Here is an 18,221-nt window from a genome sequence, read left to right as displayed (position 1 = left end):
TGATAGACAGACTGCCGGACAGGCTAAATAAATACTTTTTCCTCATAATCTTTCATTGTAATTAAAAGGCCACTTTTTGTTTCTTTCTTTGTTCATATGAAGGCTTGAAAGTTGATTTTCCCTTGAGCCCCAAAGCTGCAAAAAACCCTTGGAGACAACTGTTTTATGGTCTTCTTATGGGAAGCCTCTGTGTGAAGAATTTGTGAGGTGCTGATCCGTTCACTACTTCTTGTTCCACAATGTTCCTCAGCTCCTCTTCAGTCTGCCATTGTGTCCCCAGCAGTCCACATACAGTAATATTGTGACATGTCAATATCACTCAAGACTAGGCAATGATAGCTCTCTTAATAGGCTTCTTAAATCTGCTTCCAAACAAAGACACTTTTTCCTATTCTTTTTCTGTCTTTTTTCTCTCACACACTTTTCTTCCTTCCTTCCCCAAAGTAGTTGTTTTACACTTGGTGTGATTCGCCTGCGTTCAGATTATGATCTATGAGTTGAAAACAGATGGACAGGATTGTTCCTAATCGGAAATTACAGCCTCTTAAAATTGCTACAGATAGTTGTCATGTGTCTAAGGAATATTCAGTATGACGTTGACAGAAATAAACTCAACTCATGCCATCTCCTGGAAATATCTACTAACCGTATTTACAGAGGCAAGATGGATTAGAAACATAATTGAAGAAAATGGCCTCATGCACCAGGATCAGAAACACTTTTGTCACTGACTTTTTTAAAAAAAATAATATTCAAAATTGAGCTAAAAAGACTCCCCCCACCCCATTTCCTATATGTTTCTCCAGATAACTTCATCCTTAATATTATACCACTCACCTTCCCTCGATTTAATGACATCCCAAACTTTTGTCGAAAATAATTGATTGAATTTAAATAATCTTAAAAAGTTTAAAAGGTAAGGTTAACAGTATATATTTTCCTACCAAACACTAAGTAGGGAAATATCCATTAGTGGAATTAACTACAGTTTCTAGGTAGCTAACAATGTGGTATATACAGTGGGGCTAATGAACGCTGCAGTGGGTGATATTTCATTATACAAATTAATGCTCACATTTTAATGGGAAAGTCACATAATGAATCTCAGCTTCACTGACAGCAATTAGAGACACAGATTGTCCCCTTCTGGACAAGACGCTGTTTAGCAATAAGCAGCTGTGTAAAAATTCTTCAGGTTTGCAACATACTGTATATACATATATATGCTTTAGGGAAAATGGCTGTACAGTTTATATTAATGTACTAGAGCTTCAGAGCTAAGGAGCATCCATATTTATTTCTTCTAATATTAACTATGTAAAAAATATATAGAGAGACTAAATACATATTCAGGATAGGATTTAAATTCAATTATGTGACTTTGCATGAGAAAAAAAAAGAAGAAGAAAAGAAAGATGACGAGGAAGGTTTAAACATTATCCAGCTAGTTTTGCAACAGAACAGAATGCAATGGAAATAAGAATCCTATATCTCTCCCCCCTTTTGTTTTTGGTTTGCATATTTCATGGGTAGCAAGGGAGTAAAAAGAGTCAAAATGCAATTGGTGTTTCTGACAAACAGATGAGCTATGTGGGGAACATGTGCAGGATCCAAAAATAATCCCACAGAACCTTTGATATTCCATTTGGTTTCAAAAGTGTGAAGTGAGTGATTAGAATGATAAAAGAAATTACTGAGTAGGAACAGGCAGAATAATGAAGTAATTAAAGCATGCGGCAGTTCTTTTCTGAAATACCTTCTTTTGCCATTGATGAAATAGATTATCAATATCTTATTAATTGATTGAAGGGCTTTTAAAAAATGCACACAGAGTGTTCAGTATGTGTGTTAGAATCTACCAAGGGACGTCTACTTGTTCATTTCCTTATTCAGTGATATATTAGTAATTTTAATTCTTGAGGATAAAGGATGGTCCTGAAAGCCTTAGGATACCACTTTCCAGACAGAGTTGGAGAAGACCTCTAATTAAAACTGGACAGTTAAATGGGTAATGTGGCATCTTTCCCCTATTTTGATCAACTCCCAGCAGCCTAGAGCAGCATGGCGGATGATAAAGGATTATGGGATTTGCAGTCCAAAACATTAGGTTGTTTACTAAAACACAGACAGATCTGAGATACATGATAAAATAGCCTCATTCAGTGTAAGGCAGTCTTCTATAGATTAGAATGAGTCCTCCAAACATTCTTGAAATGTAATTCCTATAATTGCCCAGTTCAACTGTCTTTTAAAGTTTGGACTCTGCACTTCTTTACAAACCATACAATACATATTCACCTTTTAAGACAGTCATGGAAAGATAGTACTTTTATATGTGTTGAATATTTTGGATACAAATCCTTACCAGGAAATCTGCATCTATTTTTGGCTCATGTTAATTCTGCTTTCAAAAATATTTTCTATCCCTGTTCCACATTAATGCACATTTTGACTGGAGATGGTTTTGCATTTGCAGGCAGAATAATATGCATTTAATTCAAATTTTATTCAATTAAAATTTGTCGTATAGCTCACATTTTGCTAAGTGCCTTGTATGCCTTCAAGCTAGGAACTAGAACAAAATTCAGAAGGACGTTTTGTCCGGATGGACTAACTGTTGGCTATTGGTGTGTACTTCAGTGAATAGAACTTGGAAAAGCAGTGAAATAACAGAAAGAAACAATTGAGTCACAAAAGAATGAATCATTAAAAACTGCAGTGTTAAATGAGCAAACATGGGTGGGATTTGACACACACAAAAAATGTCAGAGGCCTTTTAGTTTCCCTAAAAGGCCCTGGAGAGGTTCACGTGTTGAACTTCTTCCTCCAGATTTGTCACCATTCTTTCTTGAAACTACTTAGAATGTCTTGATGTTTGTGTTTTAAGAGATCTACATTTAAACTGTGTGTCAGTTTCCAACATGGCACCCACTAAATACCCATGTGGTTGGGATGATAACTCCCTGATTTCTGCTGAAAATCTCTTTGCTACCTAGAAATTCTAGGAGCTGCCAGTCCAACTTTCTTGAAGGCCATAATTGAAGGAGATGAACATATTTGCATAAGAATAAAGAGCCATGATGGTGTAGTGGTTAGAATGAAGTAGTGCATGCTAGCTCTGCATCCCACTACCAGGAGTTCAATCCTTACTGGCTCAAAGGTCACTCAGCTTTCCATCCTACAGAGGTTGGTAAAATGATTACAATATGCTGACTTTGTAAATTGCTTAGGAAGGGCTGTAAAGCACTATGAAGCTGTAACTAAGACAGATACTCTCTCTCTCCCCCTCCCTCCCTCTCTCTCCCTGTGTGTGTGTGTGTGTGTGTGTGTTTGTGTAATGTACAACTCAATATGGGCACAATCCTTGGTACTCTCTGACCTTGCTTGTTTTCTTGCAGACGTTTCATTACTCTAACTAGGTAACATCATCAGTGATACATAAGGACAGTAACAACTCAATAACGAAGCTTAGTTATGTTATCTATGCATTTATTTATTTATTTTTGTTGACATGGGGACAGAGGAGAGAAGCAGAAAACGAAGAAACAACGTTAGGATACACAGTTCACAGATGGCTATTCTGAAGAACGAAATGTCCTTGTTATTTCAATTGCTCAGAAAAAAAATAATTGCTATTGAAAGAACACCATTAAAAGAAGCTTCTAAGACTGTCAGACTGCTGTCTCTTTTAATGACGAGTCCAGCAGCCAGGTCTTTAAAGAATCATTTGATAGCTGCTCAAGCAACACTCCTATATATTTACATTCCTGGTTTTTTTTTTACCAAGCTTTTCTTTTTCTGGGGGTGTGTGTGTGTATGTGTGAATGCCTGTAAATATTTCACATATGTGCTGGAGGACACCTACATTTCTTTGAAATCAAAATTAAAGAACCATATGGGCTTTGCACTAAAATAAAATATAAAACCGAAAAAAAATATTGTGTCTATTTTAGAATGCAACTTAAGGCAATTCTTACTTTTGGAAAGAGGTCTTATTATAGGTAAATTACAGATTTTATCCACTATACAATAGAGGAACCATTAGTGAAAATTTAAAGCACTGCAAAACAACAACAGCAGTAGATAATATTAATTTCAGGGCAACAGAATCTATTTTGTACCTTTTTATTACTCTTTTTCTCTTTAATTTGTATCGACTACCTTTTATCTTAACTATATGTTCTTAGCCCGTTGCAGTTGCAATGCACTAAAATTGTATTAATATTTTATAGAAACCATATTTATAGTTCTTTATTTGGAAACAATGCAGCAGGTCTGCAGATCCTTGCATCCTTCTGGAATGGTGCCCTCCAAATAATGATAAATTACTTGTGCAGAATGCCATTTGCTAATTATATCCATGATTTACTGCAGAGCAAGACTTAAATCATTCATTTCAGTCTTGCGTAACAGTGCCATAAAATTTTTAGGTTTTAAAAATGGTTTCCATGTGTATAATTTAAACAAATTTTAGTGCTATTGTATACAGAAAAACATTGTAGTCATCCATTTGTTATATACTCTCTCTCTCTCTCTCTCTCTCTCTCTCTCTCTCTCTCTCTCTCTCTCTCTCTCTCTCTCTCTCTCTCTCTCTCTCTCTCTCTCTCTCTCTCTCTCTCTCTCTCTCTCTCTCTCTCTCTCTCTCTCTCTCTCTCTCTCCTCCCACCCACTGTCCTCTGCTTGTACTTTTAATGATCAAGATGTGGAATGGTGTTGCTTCATTTTCATAATCATAGCTTCTAATTCTAAAGCAGCTTTAGCATATTAGGTTAAAGAAGAGATGGTTGATTGCGTGTCAAGCTTGTAGAAAGCTGTTTAAAAGGGGGAAGAAAAAACACCCTTAAAATTTTAATTTAATATTAAGGAAGAAACTACCTTGTGTGTATGGGAGGTTCGTGGTGGCCACTATTGTTGTACAAGTATAGAAATCTTGTGTTTTGTTACATTTTTTCCCCCTCCAGTAAATTTGCCTTTTGATCATTGCAGGTGAGAAACCTTACAAATGTCCCCACTGTGATTATGCTGGCACCCAATCTGCGTCATTGAAATACCACCTGGAACGACACCACCGGGAGCGGCAGAATGGTGCTGGGTCGCTCTCCGGACAGTCTCAAAGTCAAGAGCACAAAGAAGAAACGTCAAGTAAAGGATCCATGTTTGTTAGACCTGAAGTACTGAGAGGAGCATTCAAGGGTCTTCCTGGCATAGATTTCCGAAGTGGGATGGGATCTCAACAGTGGTCCCCAGGAATGCTCTCCCCAGGAGACCACACAGGTCATTCAGTTGGTATCTCCTCCGAGGTTTCCTCCGACAATATGAAGGACACGCCTTCCAAAGGGACCCGCTTTTCTGACCTAGGCCGAGCATATCATAGTATGGTTGGAAACGGAGTAAACTTCCAAGGGTCTCTTCAAGCTTTTATGGACAGCTTCGTCCTCAGTTCCTTAAAGAAAGAAAAAGAAAAGAAAGACAAAGTCCTCTCCAGTTGCCTTTCCGCAAAACTTTTGGGTTCAGAGAGTAGTGAGGACAAGGTGCCCGCTAAACAGAGAAAAACAGAAAAATCGCAATATGAGCCTCTTGATCTCTCTGTCAGGCCAGATGCCGGCAGTCTTCCAGGTTCATCCATTACTGTTCAAGACAATATTGCTTGGCACGGCTGCTTGTTTTGCTCCTTCACAACGTCTTCTATGGAACTAATGGCCCTTCATCTTCAAGCCAATCATTTAGGCAAAGCGAAGCGCAAAGATGGTGTTTTAGGATCCATTAGAAATGGTAAAGACCAACCTAGAGAGGCCATGGCTTCAACAAATAAGGCCAACCTCCTGCCAACGTCTTTACAGTCCAATAAAGATTCAGCCGTTTCAAATCTGGTAGCTCAAGTGGATGCTTCTGAAAGAATGAACCAGGGATCCAAGGAGTCTCCTGGAGATCAAAAGAATTCCTCGTGGCCTGGTCACATGGATTCCACTTTTTATAATTTTGCCGCTGACTTCTATAAACAATTTGGCATGTACTCTGGCATCGGCGGAGCACACAATTCTTGCACCACTGCGGACATGGACCTGAAAACTCAGTCTGAAGATGACCCACCCATGATGCTCTCTGACCCCATCAGTAAAAATGCTACTGATGACCTGTCCGACATTGCATCCTCTGAAGATATGGAGTCTTCCAAGGAAGAAATGATCGATGAGGATGACCTTGAGCCCGAATCTGACCTTATGAACCAACCCTTGCCCAATCCAAGCAAAGATAGCAGTGACAGAGGAGACAGCCTACCAAGCTCTGTGGCCTCCAAAAATTCACAAGGACTCGTTTCTCCTTTGCCATCTTCCGAAAAGCAATGGCACACTTTGAATCTGCTTTCCCCCCACGAAGCCCCACAAGTAGTCATGAAACCCGAACCAACGTCAACCCCACAAGTCCTGGAGAAGCAAGTAAACATGCTGTCGGTCCTAAGAGCCTACAGCTCTGATGGCTTAGCAGCCTTTAATGGACTGAGTAGTAGCACAGGAAGTAGTGGATATATCAAGAGGCCTGACTTGTGTGGTAAGTTTTAGAATCCTTCTTTCAGACCATTTCAGAAAAAAAAACCCCACCCCATACAAAATGACTAAGTAAGTTTAGTTATATTTGTTAGAAAATTCGGCTTTCAGAAATGTCTAAAAACGATGGGATAAACGTCTTCTTTGTTCTAGAGTATGGACCTCCATTGACTATAAATGGTGCTTCTGTGGAAGAGCGTGGCCTTCTAATCTGGTCCAGGCCATTAAAAAAAAAATTACATCCATGTACTTTTAAATTAGATTAGCAATTATACAAAAGGATTGTATTTATACTATGTGATTGGGACGTTTGCTGCTCCAATGTTTTAGCATTCTGATTTGGTTTTTTTTTTTTTTATTATTAAACTGATGTGGTAACTTGCAAACTTTTCAGCATCTGAACTGAGGAAAAGAAAGTGGAGACTTTGTTGAGCCTTAGCCAAATGTGCTTTCTCCCCCACCCCCTCAAATTTCTTTATGTTACGTAAGGGTATAACACTAAAAAAAAAAAAAAATCCAGTCAGCTATTCCAATATGTATTTATATTTTTATAGGGAAATTTTGAAAGTCCTCATCAGGCAGGAATCTTTCATTATTTTCAAAAATTAAACCACTTACCATTTCAGTTTTATTACTGGAAATAGTGTGATCATCAAATTATATAATGGATATGATAGACACATATATTACATTGTAAAAAACCCCAAATCATTATTATTCTTGAGTATATTTATATAGTTACTATGTCGCAGTGAGGTATGATTTTTGGAGTCACCAAATGGCAGGATATTTTTTTCGAGATTGTCTGAGTATATGAGGTTGACAAATTGTCTAGCCAGGGAAAAGAAGTTCAATGTGTGACACACACACACACAAACAATTGCCATGTAGTTTTGGCCCGAGGGATTTTGATGGTGGGCAGATTTGGAAGTTCTCGTAGTGAAGAGCCACCACTTGGGGACTCCAATATCCACAGATAAATTTAATATCCTTTTTTATTCATTACTTATTTTAATTAAATGTCCTCCTCCCCCCCTTTGATCACCATATAACCCATCAGAAAAGAAATAGGCTCATAGTCCTCCTGGAACCCCTTCTGATGCAAAATGACACAAACATGGAGCTCCCAGGATTCTATTAATCCAACTTTTAATATCTATTTTACACTTTTCAAGAATAGGAAGAACTGCACAAAGCATGAGTCAACATTCCACCTAGTTAATGGTGATTGTTACCCAAAAGGAAGGGATCATCTGATGTTCCAGCTCCAGTTTAGAGATGGGTGGGGAGCATATAAATGCATTCATAGTTTTGATAAATTGATACCACTCCTTCTATCATGAAAGGAATGCTTTGAAGACCAGCTGCGCATGCACTGAAATGCTTCAGTTTGTCAGATCCAAAATAAATCCTGAGAGCACAGCACCAAGAAGTAAGTCTTAACAAAACAAAAGCACACAGTCTTAAGTTCATCTAATGAGCCTCAATGAGTAAAACAAGAGTAAGCATCTTACAAATACTGTGGGTTGTTGGAGCGGCAACTTATGCCATTCCTCTCAAGTTTACGATTCACAAATCCACACTCTTCAGACTGCATAACTCAAAAATATATCATGGTGTTTGTTCCAAAAATGTGACCCCATTGAGTTCCTAAATTGGAAGTTATTCCATCAGGGGAGAGGTCTCCATGGTGGAAACTAAAAAAAACCCCAACGGGATTAGAATTGAATAAATGCAGGAGAGATTTCAAATTGGTTTCCCTTTCTCTGATTCTTTATTTTCCATTTAGAAGAATAAATAGATCAAATGAGGCACAAGAACTAGTCCTTTTCTATATATCTGGCAAGCCATCTGAACGATGTGCTCAAATTCACCCACGAGAATTATTTTTGATTTAAAAGGAGAGAGAGAGGGGGGGGAATGAGCTTCTGGATTCTTGACATTTAAGGCATCAGGTCATAGATATATATATACAGTTTGAAGAATTAGCTGAAGCTACACATTGCATGGAGCAATAATGTGTTATATTCTGGGAACTCGGAACCAATCATATTTGCCATTCTAAACCCAGGATCCGTAACTATGCAGAGCAAAGAAGATTTTCCAAATTCTTTGTTTTTTAACGGGGTTGTGGGTAGGAGAATAATGCCCACTGTGGGATTTCTGACAGTTTGAAAAATATTGACAGCTGTTAATGTTATGCAAATTAAAAGCCCCACTTTCTCTCCTTTTAATAGCTATTCCGCCTCATCATTCTAAAAAAAGGGGGCTGCCCAAAGAAACTAAAATAGGAACTTTCCGAGTTGCTAATTTCAGGGCAAAGTTTAATCTTAGCTTCCATTGAAGTATCATATCCTTTTCCCTCCTCTTCCTTCTCCTCTCTATATTTCTCAGCTGCTCTCTGGACAGTATTATTGTTTGGTCTGATCACAGAGAAGCAGATTGATGGGATTTCCTGAGAGAAACCAGAAAATATTTGCTGGCTGGTGTTTTGTGATGTTTAGTGCTCCAAATGCATGCTTCCTTTAAGGGCACCCGTAAACAACAGTAATAAGGGATGAACCTTCAATGAGTATTCATTCAAAACATGTTATTAGATGTGCAGCTAAGGTATCATTTAAGTGTAAACCAACCTGGGTCAGGGGGTTGGAGGCAGAAGACAAAATTACTGCTGCTTGAGTTGAGTTTAGAAGGTTTAAAGAAGCCAATCACTTGGAAGCTGCTAATAGAAGACTAACATCAGATATCACTAAACTAAGCAATTATTTTCATCCACGTTCTTTTTAGCCCAATTCAATCAGCTTCTTGGCCAATGGGATGCTAATGCGATCCTTATTGCCTCTCTTTAGGATCCCATAGATCCCATTGTCTTCAAATAGAGTACAGACAAAACTCAATATGACTTCACAGTTCAGTAGATCAATGATGGATATTCACCATGTTGTTTTTTTTCTTGGTTTGTATCTGCTGTTAAGAAACATGGGATCCACAAGTGGAAAACTCAGAGCATTCAAAGTGAAAAGGTGTTGTTGTTTTTTTACCCGTAATAAAGATCAACCATCTTTTCACAACCAACTTGTTAAGAAATGTTAGTTGGCTTGAATCCTTGTTAGATGGAAAGGGTTTATATTGTAGAGGTTTGAAAATAGATTCTTCTGCAATTTTTTTTCCAGCCTGTTAAAAGCAGTTCTATTCGCAGTCACGTGACCAGGAAGGAAGGGCAAAGGAGACTTAGAATAGGGCAGAAGGCAACATTATGAGTCCTTACCCAACTGTTTTTTTCAATAGGGAAGTCTTGGAGAAAACGTTTCCTGGATTATTATTATTATTTTTACTCAGTCTGTCTTTCTTTCAATTTTTCTCTTTAGCAACCTCTCTCTCCACACCAAATCTGGTCTGGTTTTGTTATGTTTCTGCAGGTTACTCTTCTAATGGATGGACAGATGGACAGATAGTTCCTTTACTTAATTTATTTCTGACATACTGTTGGGTTGAAAAAAATAAATAAAAAGAGTAGAGGGAAGAATTTGGACAAAAAATTAAATTAATTAAATTGCTTTAATTCAATTCACTTCTAAATGTAGTTCAAATTAAATATAGTAAATATAATTAAGGATTTCTCTTTTGGTGATATTATAAATACAAGTTGATAACAATTTTTAGTTTGGTGCTCATACCCAACACTTTGGGATGGGGCACACAATTATTTGGAATCTCAGGTTATAAAATAGAGGTCTTATTAAATAATGTCTATATGATGTTTTTGCTCATTTCTAGTTGGTGAATTAAAATGTTCCTGATAGTGCAAATCCAGATTATGAAACTCATTTATAGAATAGAGGCATTCATTTATTTAAGTTGGGATAACAACTGGGGGAATGTCTCACATTCATTTCACCTTGTTCCCCCAATTATATGTAATCTTCATTGGCCCTATGAGTTTTAAGTATATATGATTCAATTCATGTGAATGCAATGATGGAACAATCAGTCAGAATACTATCTTTATTCATACTCTATATAGAGAAATTGGCTCATCCCTCAATCACATCCTCTTGACTCCTAACTCAGATAACAATGGTTACTAGTTTACATAATAGTCAATTTTTTCCCTGCTTTCAGCATTCAGGTTTTGTCTGCACATTTTGGGAGACTATGATCATATCATGTATTTGCTGGTTCCGTGGGCATCAGCAGAAAATAAGTTGCTCCTCCAAGCAACTTCATCAGTTGGAGCAAAATTAGTTAGGCAGAGAGTCAGATAATAGTTGGCATGTATCAACACTTGTTACACCAACTTCAGCGGTTTCTCCTCAAAATGGGTTGCAACATGTCAACGAAGACTCAATCATCCAGGCCAAAGGGGATGCAATGAAACATCTCAGATTTAAAAAGTTTGGTCCAGTTGACATGTTTCAATCTTTAGACACTTTAGGCTTCGATGATTGAGTCTTCATTGACATAATGATGGGTTTGGTTCCAGTATCTTTCGTTAAACTAACTACGGTTTAGTCGTATATTACATTGTATAAGGGCAGTTGACCCAGACTTGTACACCCCCCACCCACCCACACACTTACTTGTATCTTACTTTATTTTCAGCTCAACATCAGGGTCATTAATGGCCCAAGGAATCTATACTTTCATTCAGTTACACTTCATATAAATTGTTGAAGTAGCCAGCAAGTTTGGAATAGTTTAGTGTGAAATCCAGTGGGATAACTTTCTGTTTTGTTTGATTTGGTTTTATATTTCATGGAATGAACCTAAAACAAAAGTTGATTTTGAGTTGGAGAGAGACAGGACACTGTAGGAAATCCATCTTTCCTGAAAGTCATATTAGCATACAGTATAATGCTTCTATTGACTCAAAGCTGGCTGTAGGAATGCCTCTTAATTGAAAGATACTTTATGATAAGCAAAATAGGATGCATGTTTATGTGTGTGTGTGTGCGTGCTTTGTGTGCAAAAATATTAGGGGTGAGAGACTGTGAACCACTATCTACTTCAGATTATGATGTTTAGTAGACATCATTTTTCCACTTCACACCACTTCCACCATTTCAGTGGAACAGCTTGCCTTCAGAAATTGTGGGTGCTTCATTGTTGGAGGTTTTTAAGAAGAGACTGGACAGCCACTTATCTGAAATGATGTAGGATCTCATAGGGGACTGGACTAGAAGACCTTCAAGATCCCTTCCTGTTCTGTTCTGTTTTTCCAAAACATCTTTAAGTGATTAGCAGAAACACAGATAGGAGAATACAGCTAATTGGAGTAGTTGACCTTTTCTTGTTAGGAAACTTCTCCAATTATCTGTAAATATCATACAAAAATCTAGAAGTAGTGGGACTTGGTATCTACAGCTTTATGTATGGAAACGTCCGTCAAATCAAGAATCCTTCATATTTAGAAACCCTTTGGATACACGTTTCTGGGTATGAAATAACCCACACAAATGTGTTAGTTAGGTTGTCTGGCATGGGGCAGATCTAGTTGCATCTCCAATCCTCCCCAATAAATTTCTGGCGTTCTTGACATCCTGAAACATAAATTGGAAAGTTACATTGCTGAATGCTTGCAAACCACTTGTTTTGGAAAAAAATAATTTGCCTCCAGACTTGCTTCCAGAAGTTGTGAGCACTCTAACACCAGAGGTTTTTAAGGAGAGACTGGATGGACATTTGTCTGAAATGGTATAGAGCAGCGGCCTCTGGCCCTGATGCGTCATATGCCGGCCATGCCCACCCCTGGTTTAGCGGAGGGCGGAAAGTTGCAATAAGTCACGTGACAACAACATGACGCCGTGAGTTTGACACCCCTGGTATAGGGTCTCCTGCCTGAGAAGGGGGTTGGACTAGAAGACCTCCAAGGTCTCTTCCAACTCTGTTATTCTGTTAAAAAGAGAAGTATGCAAATACCAAGTACCAGTTCATTGTTTGACAGAGAGCTGTATTCTATACCAATTTGGCTTTCTTTTTTCCCCCAAGGGATTTGGTTCTTTGAAGTTTCTTTAACCACTGCTACAAATAAGGCTTTTAATAAGAAAATAAAAGGTTTTGATCTTCCGTAAAGATTTTGATTTAATCCTGCAATTATAAAATTAAACTTTGCTTAGGGAACATTTTGTTGCTGTAAAATAGGCGCACTTTTATGAAAACATAGAGTGCTGTTGGATTGTTCTCTTCAAAAATTATTCAGATTGGTGGGTAGTGCCATTAATACTGGTTTGCCTCTAGGTAGCACCAAAATAAATTTAGTTACAGCTATATAAAGTCAAGGATTTCCCTTTGACCACACTTATTTTAGAGAAACAATCAAATTCTTGCCTGACTTTAGAATTTGCTGTATTTTCCAAACTTTCAGTTACAGTTGGTGCTAGTTGTAAAATAACCTTTGATTTTCTGAATTAGTCATCCATGCTCACTTCCAAGTGTCAACATTTCTCTAATTTTTTGAACCATAGTTTGATTCCTCAAAATATATGGATCCAATTTGACTGGAGCTGTGGTATCAAGATGTGACTTTCTTAACAAAAGAATAGTTAATCATTCATTTTAGGACATTCATTTTGCTTTATACGATGACAACTTTGTGGTTGCACTAGATATTATTGGTCCTCTTTCACAGGTAGCACTCTTATCAGGTGTCTTTAATAGAATATTGTGTATTTCATTCAGTATCTACTGACCACTTATTATTTTAATTAATATTATGAATAGGCATTCAAAATTGTGTTCCAAGTAAGGGGAGAGATGAGTCTAAACATTTTTGTCTTCACGAATCTATTTCACAGCACTTGGTGTAGCACAAACTAAATAGGTCCTTTGTTTCCTTGAGAATTAGACATTTTGTACCGTATAGGTTTTTCTTAGAAAGAGTATATATACAATACAGAGGTGGGTTGCTCCCGGTTTTACTAATGCTTCACTTCGCCTACACTGTGCGCATATGTGTGCAGTTCAATGTAAATTGTTCTTCACACATGCTGGCAACAGCGACCATGGAACCGGTTCGGGGTCATGGCCAGCCTGGGTCACTGCCGATTCTGCGACCCAGGCCAAAATATCACTACTGATTTGGCCAAACTGGGCCGCACTGGGAGCAACCCACCTCTGATACAATATTAGTAGTAGTGCACCAAAAACTGAACACTGTAGAAATAGGGATGCCCGGGGTTGTTGGGGGTTTCCATGGATTTGGGCGATCCTCTTGCTAGGATTCTGCCTAGTTTGGCAAACCCCCTGAATGCCACCTCTGGCCGCCCACCTTGCCCCTCCCAGGAGTCTCCACATGCCCTGTTCATCATGCCAGGTAAGTGCAAGGCCTGTGTGGAGGCTCGAGGAGGGCAGAAAACAGGCCTACCTGAGGTTCTAGAAGTCCAGAAATGGGCCTCCGGAGCCTGGGGGAGAATTTTTCGCCCTCCCAGAGGCTCAAGGAAAGCCTCTGGAGCCTGGGGAGGGCAAAAAACACTCCCCCTGCCGCTATGGTATAGGAGGCTGACTATGCCACGCCCACTATGGCCACACCCACCCAGCAACGGGGCAATTTTGTTTCAATTTTTGAAGCTCACCCCTGGGGATACCCCAATTTATTATAGATTAATGCTTTTGAGAGATGTCCCTGTTCCATCCCTAAGGTTGCTCTGCATCTAGAAATTTGCAGATAATGTCACAAGCTGCTTTTGCCACCTACTGACTAACATCCCAAACCTGATGTGCCTTTTTAGGTAATTAGAGCCTAGCTGATTATTTTTGTCTGTCGTACTTTCCTCCCCCTCTTCTGATTTTTTAGTATCTCCCAAACTTTATTCCAGCATGCCACTGTTTCCAAAAGCGGAATGTTGTCTGCAAGGGCATGGTATGGTATACAGCTTTTCATGTTAAATTTTAGCCACAAGAAGAATTAGTAAAGGACTATTGAGCAAGTTCGTATTATTTCAGATCTTAGTATAACACTCTAGGGCAGTGTTTCTCAAACTTGGTGACTTTAAGTCCTGTGGACTTCAACTCCCAGAATTCCCCCAGCCAGCATAGCTGGCTGGGGGATTCTGGGAGTTGAAGTCCACAGGACTTAAAGTCGCCAAGTTTGAGAAACACTGCTCTAGGGAGAGAGCATGATTCAATAAAATCCATACTTTTATTACTGAATAAGGTATCATGCTTAAACTGCCCTCCAACCAATTTATTTTAGGAATATTTTACATTAGTTTTTTTTTAAATAGCAAGCATAGATTCACCCCCCCCCCCCAAAAAAAATCATTTTTCCCCCAAGAAAGAGATTTGTGCCTTCAGCTTGCATATCTAACAGGTAGGCACTTTTGTGATCCAAATGTCACACTCGGTGTATAATGCTGGATAAACGTTGCCCCGGGGAAACTACCATGTATGATCTATCACTTTTGAGTGTACACATACACACTCATACATATATTTCCCATCTTCTAAGAGGCACCCTTATTTTTGCAGAACTATTCACCATGGGGAGAGATTTCGATGATGCCCTTGACTCTTAGCCAACTCCTTGAGGTTCTCCTTCTGATGCAAGTCTCTTTGCCTCCTCACAAAGTTGCTCCTGGTGTTTTCTCTAGGTCAACAGAGACCAAACGTTGGCTCGAAGTCTTGGGCCTTCAGCTGCTGTTGTAGATAATGCATTGCTATTTGCGTGGCAATATCCAACCAAGCTCACATCGCCTTCCCTCCTTTTTTAATTAAGTTGAATGCCAACAGCCCAATGAAGTTTGCACTCCTGGATAAAAGGGCCGATCTGTGCCTAGCACAGCATTTGCCAAATGGTTCACTAGTCATTTCAGTACAAACAAATGGATGGTGTCAGTAAGTCTGCAAATACTGTTGACATTTAGCCTTTGTTTATGTTACTTTCCTTTTTGCTGCACATTTTTGGCTCAAAAAGCTACTCTCGGAATCAACAGTGACTTCCTAGCAGAGAAGCCAAGCTTTCATCCGGGTACCAGTGATGGGATTCAAATAAATTAACAACCGGTTCTCTGCCATAATGATTTCTTCCAACAACCAGTTCACCAAACTACTCAGAAAGTTAACAACTAGTTCTCCCAAAGTGGTGCGAACCGGCTGAATCCCACCACTGCCAGGGACACTTACAATATTAACTTCACCATTCTTTAACATTAATTACATTTTTTTTTGTTAGAGTGCAATGAGTCTTCCAACAAATATTAAAGTTAGAATGTTTGGCTATGGTCAAATGCTCCCCTGCTTTTCCCAATTCAGAACTGGGAAGTTGACTGGAAAATCCAGCGATTTTTTTTGTCCCAGTTTCCAGACACTGATACGCATCTTTCATACAAAATAAGCAACCCTTAACATTGTCATTGCTCTGTAGTTATTTAGAACCAGAGTAAGGGGCAAGAAGTAAGAATCGAGTTCCATCTCATCATAGTGTAAATCTAGAAGCTCATTTGTTGAACTGCAGAAAAAGGAACAATTACACAAAAGGAGGATCCAATCTTGTAGTAAACGATGGTGTTTTGATCAAAACTATTTCTGTACTTCCAGAGCACTCATTCAATGACAGTCTTTGTGCCTTCCACTTTCAAGCACATTCAAGCTGTAGTCTAGATAGAAGTGTAACAGCCCCATTGAATCCAGTTCTATGCACAGACAAAACAGCTTCTAGTACTCTTTTATATGCCACTCAGTTTGAAGACCATGCTCCAACGCAGAGGTAGATAAGAATATAGCGCAGTAGGTGTAATCTGATTTCTTGGGGAATTATTGTGACCAAAATATTCAATGTCTTAAGACTACAAACTCAAGCATCTATGTGTAATTCAAATTGCAGCTATAAGATAATGAAACTTTAGTTTTAGTTTTGGAAGATTTTTTTTTAAAGTTAAGCGAGATTGTATTTCAGACAATTCAGCAACAATAATTTGTTTTTAGCATTCTAGATTATCTTTCAAAGCACGATCAGGTCCAGTTCTTCAAAATATGGGACATATGATATCTCCATTCTAGGGGAGTCCAATCTTGGCAACCTTAAAACTTCTGGACTTCAACAATTCTGGGAGTTGAAGTCCGCAGATCTTAAAAATTGCCAAGGATGGGCACCCCTGGTCTAATCTAAGTGTACCAAAAACTGAGAAACGTTAGACTTTGATCCAATTCATTGTTCTTTTAGTTGCAATACAACTACATGTATTTACAGTACTGTATTCAAACCATGGTTTTGTATAACTTAAATTGTTGTCCTGCTTAAATCACAAATAGCATAAAGATGTAGACTCTAATCTAGCAGAAAACTATTCATGTGTAATTCTTATTGAAAGCAGTAGGGTATTCCGATATGTGGAGTGAGACTGGAATGGCAGTCATTCAACATTATAAAAACTGTCCTATGTCATTGTTTTGATCCCAATTTTTATGTCACATATATAGAGACCCCAATAACTTTTTTTTTATAAAAAAAAATAAGAACAGCTATTTTGGATTTCCTTTTATTCTTGTAAAAATGTGTAATCTTGTTGCATTTCTGAATTGCTGCTTTTTTTCCCCTTCCCCTTCTTGTTCCTAAATTATCATGTCACTTGGCACAAGTGTAAATTATACCTGTTGCTCTGTTAACTCTTTAAATCAAAGAGGAATTTCTATATATTTGTCAGTAGGAATTATAATGTGTGTTCATTATAACATGTAATTGCAGCAATACGAAATGAAAGGGTTTGTATATGTTCTGTAATGTAGGCATATGAGTTTAGAAGTATGGATTTCCATACAAGTGAAAAGTTTCCTTCCTTTTTAAAAGGTTATTTATTGTCATTTCTACTTCAGTTTGAACTAGTTTCAAATTTTGTAATACTTTAGGAGGGGGAAAAATGATTGTAGTTATCTTTTTTCATATTCTTTTGAGAAATGCTTCCAGTTTAATATGTTGAGTACTGGATTATTATTATTTTTTTTCCTTCGTCAAGAAATGACAGTGAAATTCAATGCATAACACACTGACGGCCACAGTTTAAAACCTGTGATTGAAGTGAAATGTGTAAACTTCTACTGGGTTATCATGTGCTTTGAAATAGAGTATTGTTGGAAGTAATTAGAAAATATATTAAGGTTTCTTGGTAATGAAGGCATGTAAGTTTTAATAATTGTTGCTTTCTGAATAAGTGTCACACTTTATCTTTAAATGTATATGGAGTTCCAAGTTAGGTCATTTCTGAATGGAATGTAAAACAATACTAAAAACAATGCTTCAATAATTTATCTTGGTGTTGCTAATAAAATTAAAAAGCTGTTAAACATTAGTATAGTTTGGACTCATTTTGTTAATTCACTCGACAGCTGAACTGCCAAAAAAACTGAAAGACAAAATCCGTCTTGAAGTGCTTATTTCTTTTTCTTTTTCTTTTTTCTTTTAAACAGAAAACTGAACAGAGCAACTAGTTGGGTTTTTTCCCCTCCCAACTATCTTGCGTAAAAGTTGCAAACCATCTTCTTCCTTTCTTTTCCTTTCTTTTCTTTTCCCCTTTCCTTTCCCCTTTCCTTTCTTCTTTCTTTTCCTTTTTTCTCCTTTCCTTCCCTTCTCTTCCCCACAACTTAATAACTTCATAATTGATGAAAGAAGCTTGTGTTTAAGTGGGTCTGAGAAAATGCCTTGGAGATGAACTCTACTTTCATGGCAAGACACCAAGCATAACT

General features: G+C 38.0%; 1 protein-coding gene across 6 annotated transcripts in view; it reads left to right on the top strand.

Moving 5' to 3' along the window:
* The window catches only part of ZNF536 (zinc finger protein 536), a 444,580-nt gene that overhangs the window by 362,183 nt on the left and 64,176 nt on the right, over positions 1 to 18,221 (top strand). For 5 of the 6 annotated variants that reach the window (XM_081963203.1, XM_081963201.1, XM_081963204.1 and 2 more), the window contains 2 exons: positions 4,987 to 6,549; positions 15,012 to 16,981. In XM_081963203.1, coding sequence (XP_081819329.1) covers positions 4,987 to 6,549; positions 15,012 to 15,058 — 1,610 coding nt within the window. In that variant the 3' untranslated portion in view covers positions 15,059 to 16,981. Of the gene's footprint in view, positions 1 to 4,986; positions 6,550 to 15,011; positions 16,982 to 18,221 lie in introns of those variants that run through there. The other variant, XM_081963200.1, reaches the window with a different exon arrangement.

This window comes from Natrix helvetica (genome assembly GCF_964273705.1).
Source record: "Natrix helvetica genome assembly, chromosome: 10".
Classification (NCBI taxonomy): Eukaryota; Metazoa; Chordata; class Lepidosauria; order Squamata; family Natricidae; genus Natrix; species Natrix helvetica.
The sequence above is the reverse complement of the archived record's forward strand: the minus strand, read 5'-3'. Positions and strand labels throughout refer to the sequence as shown.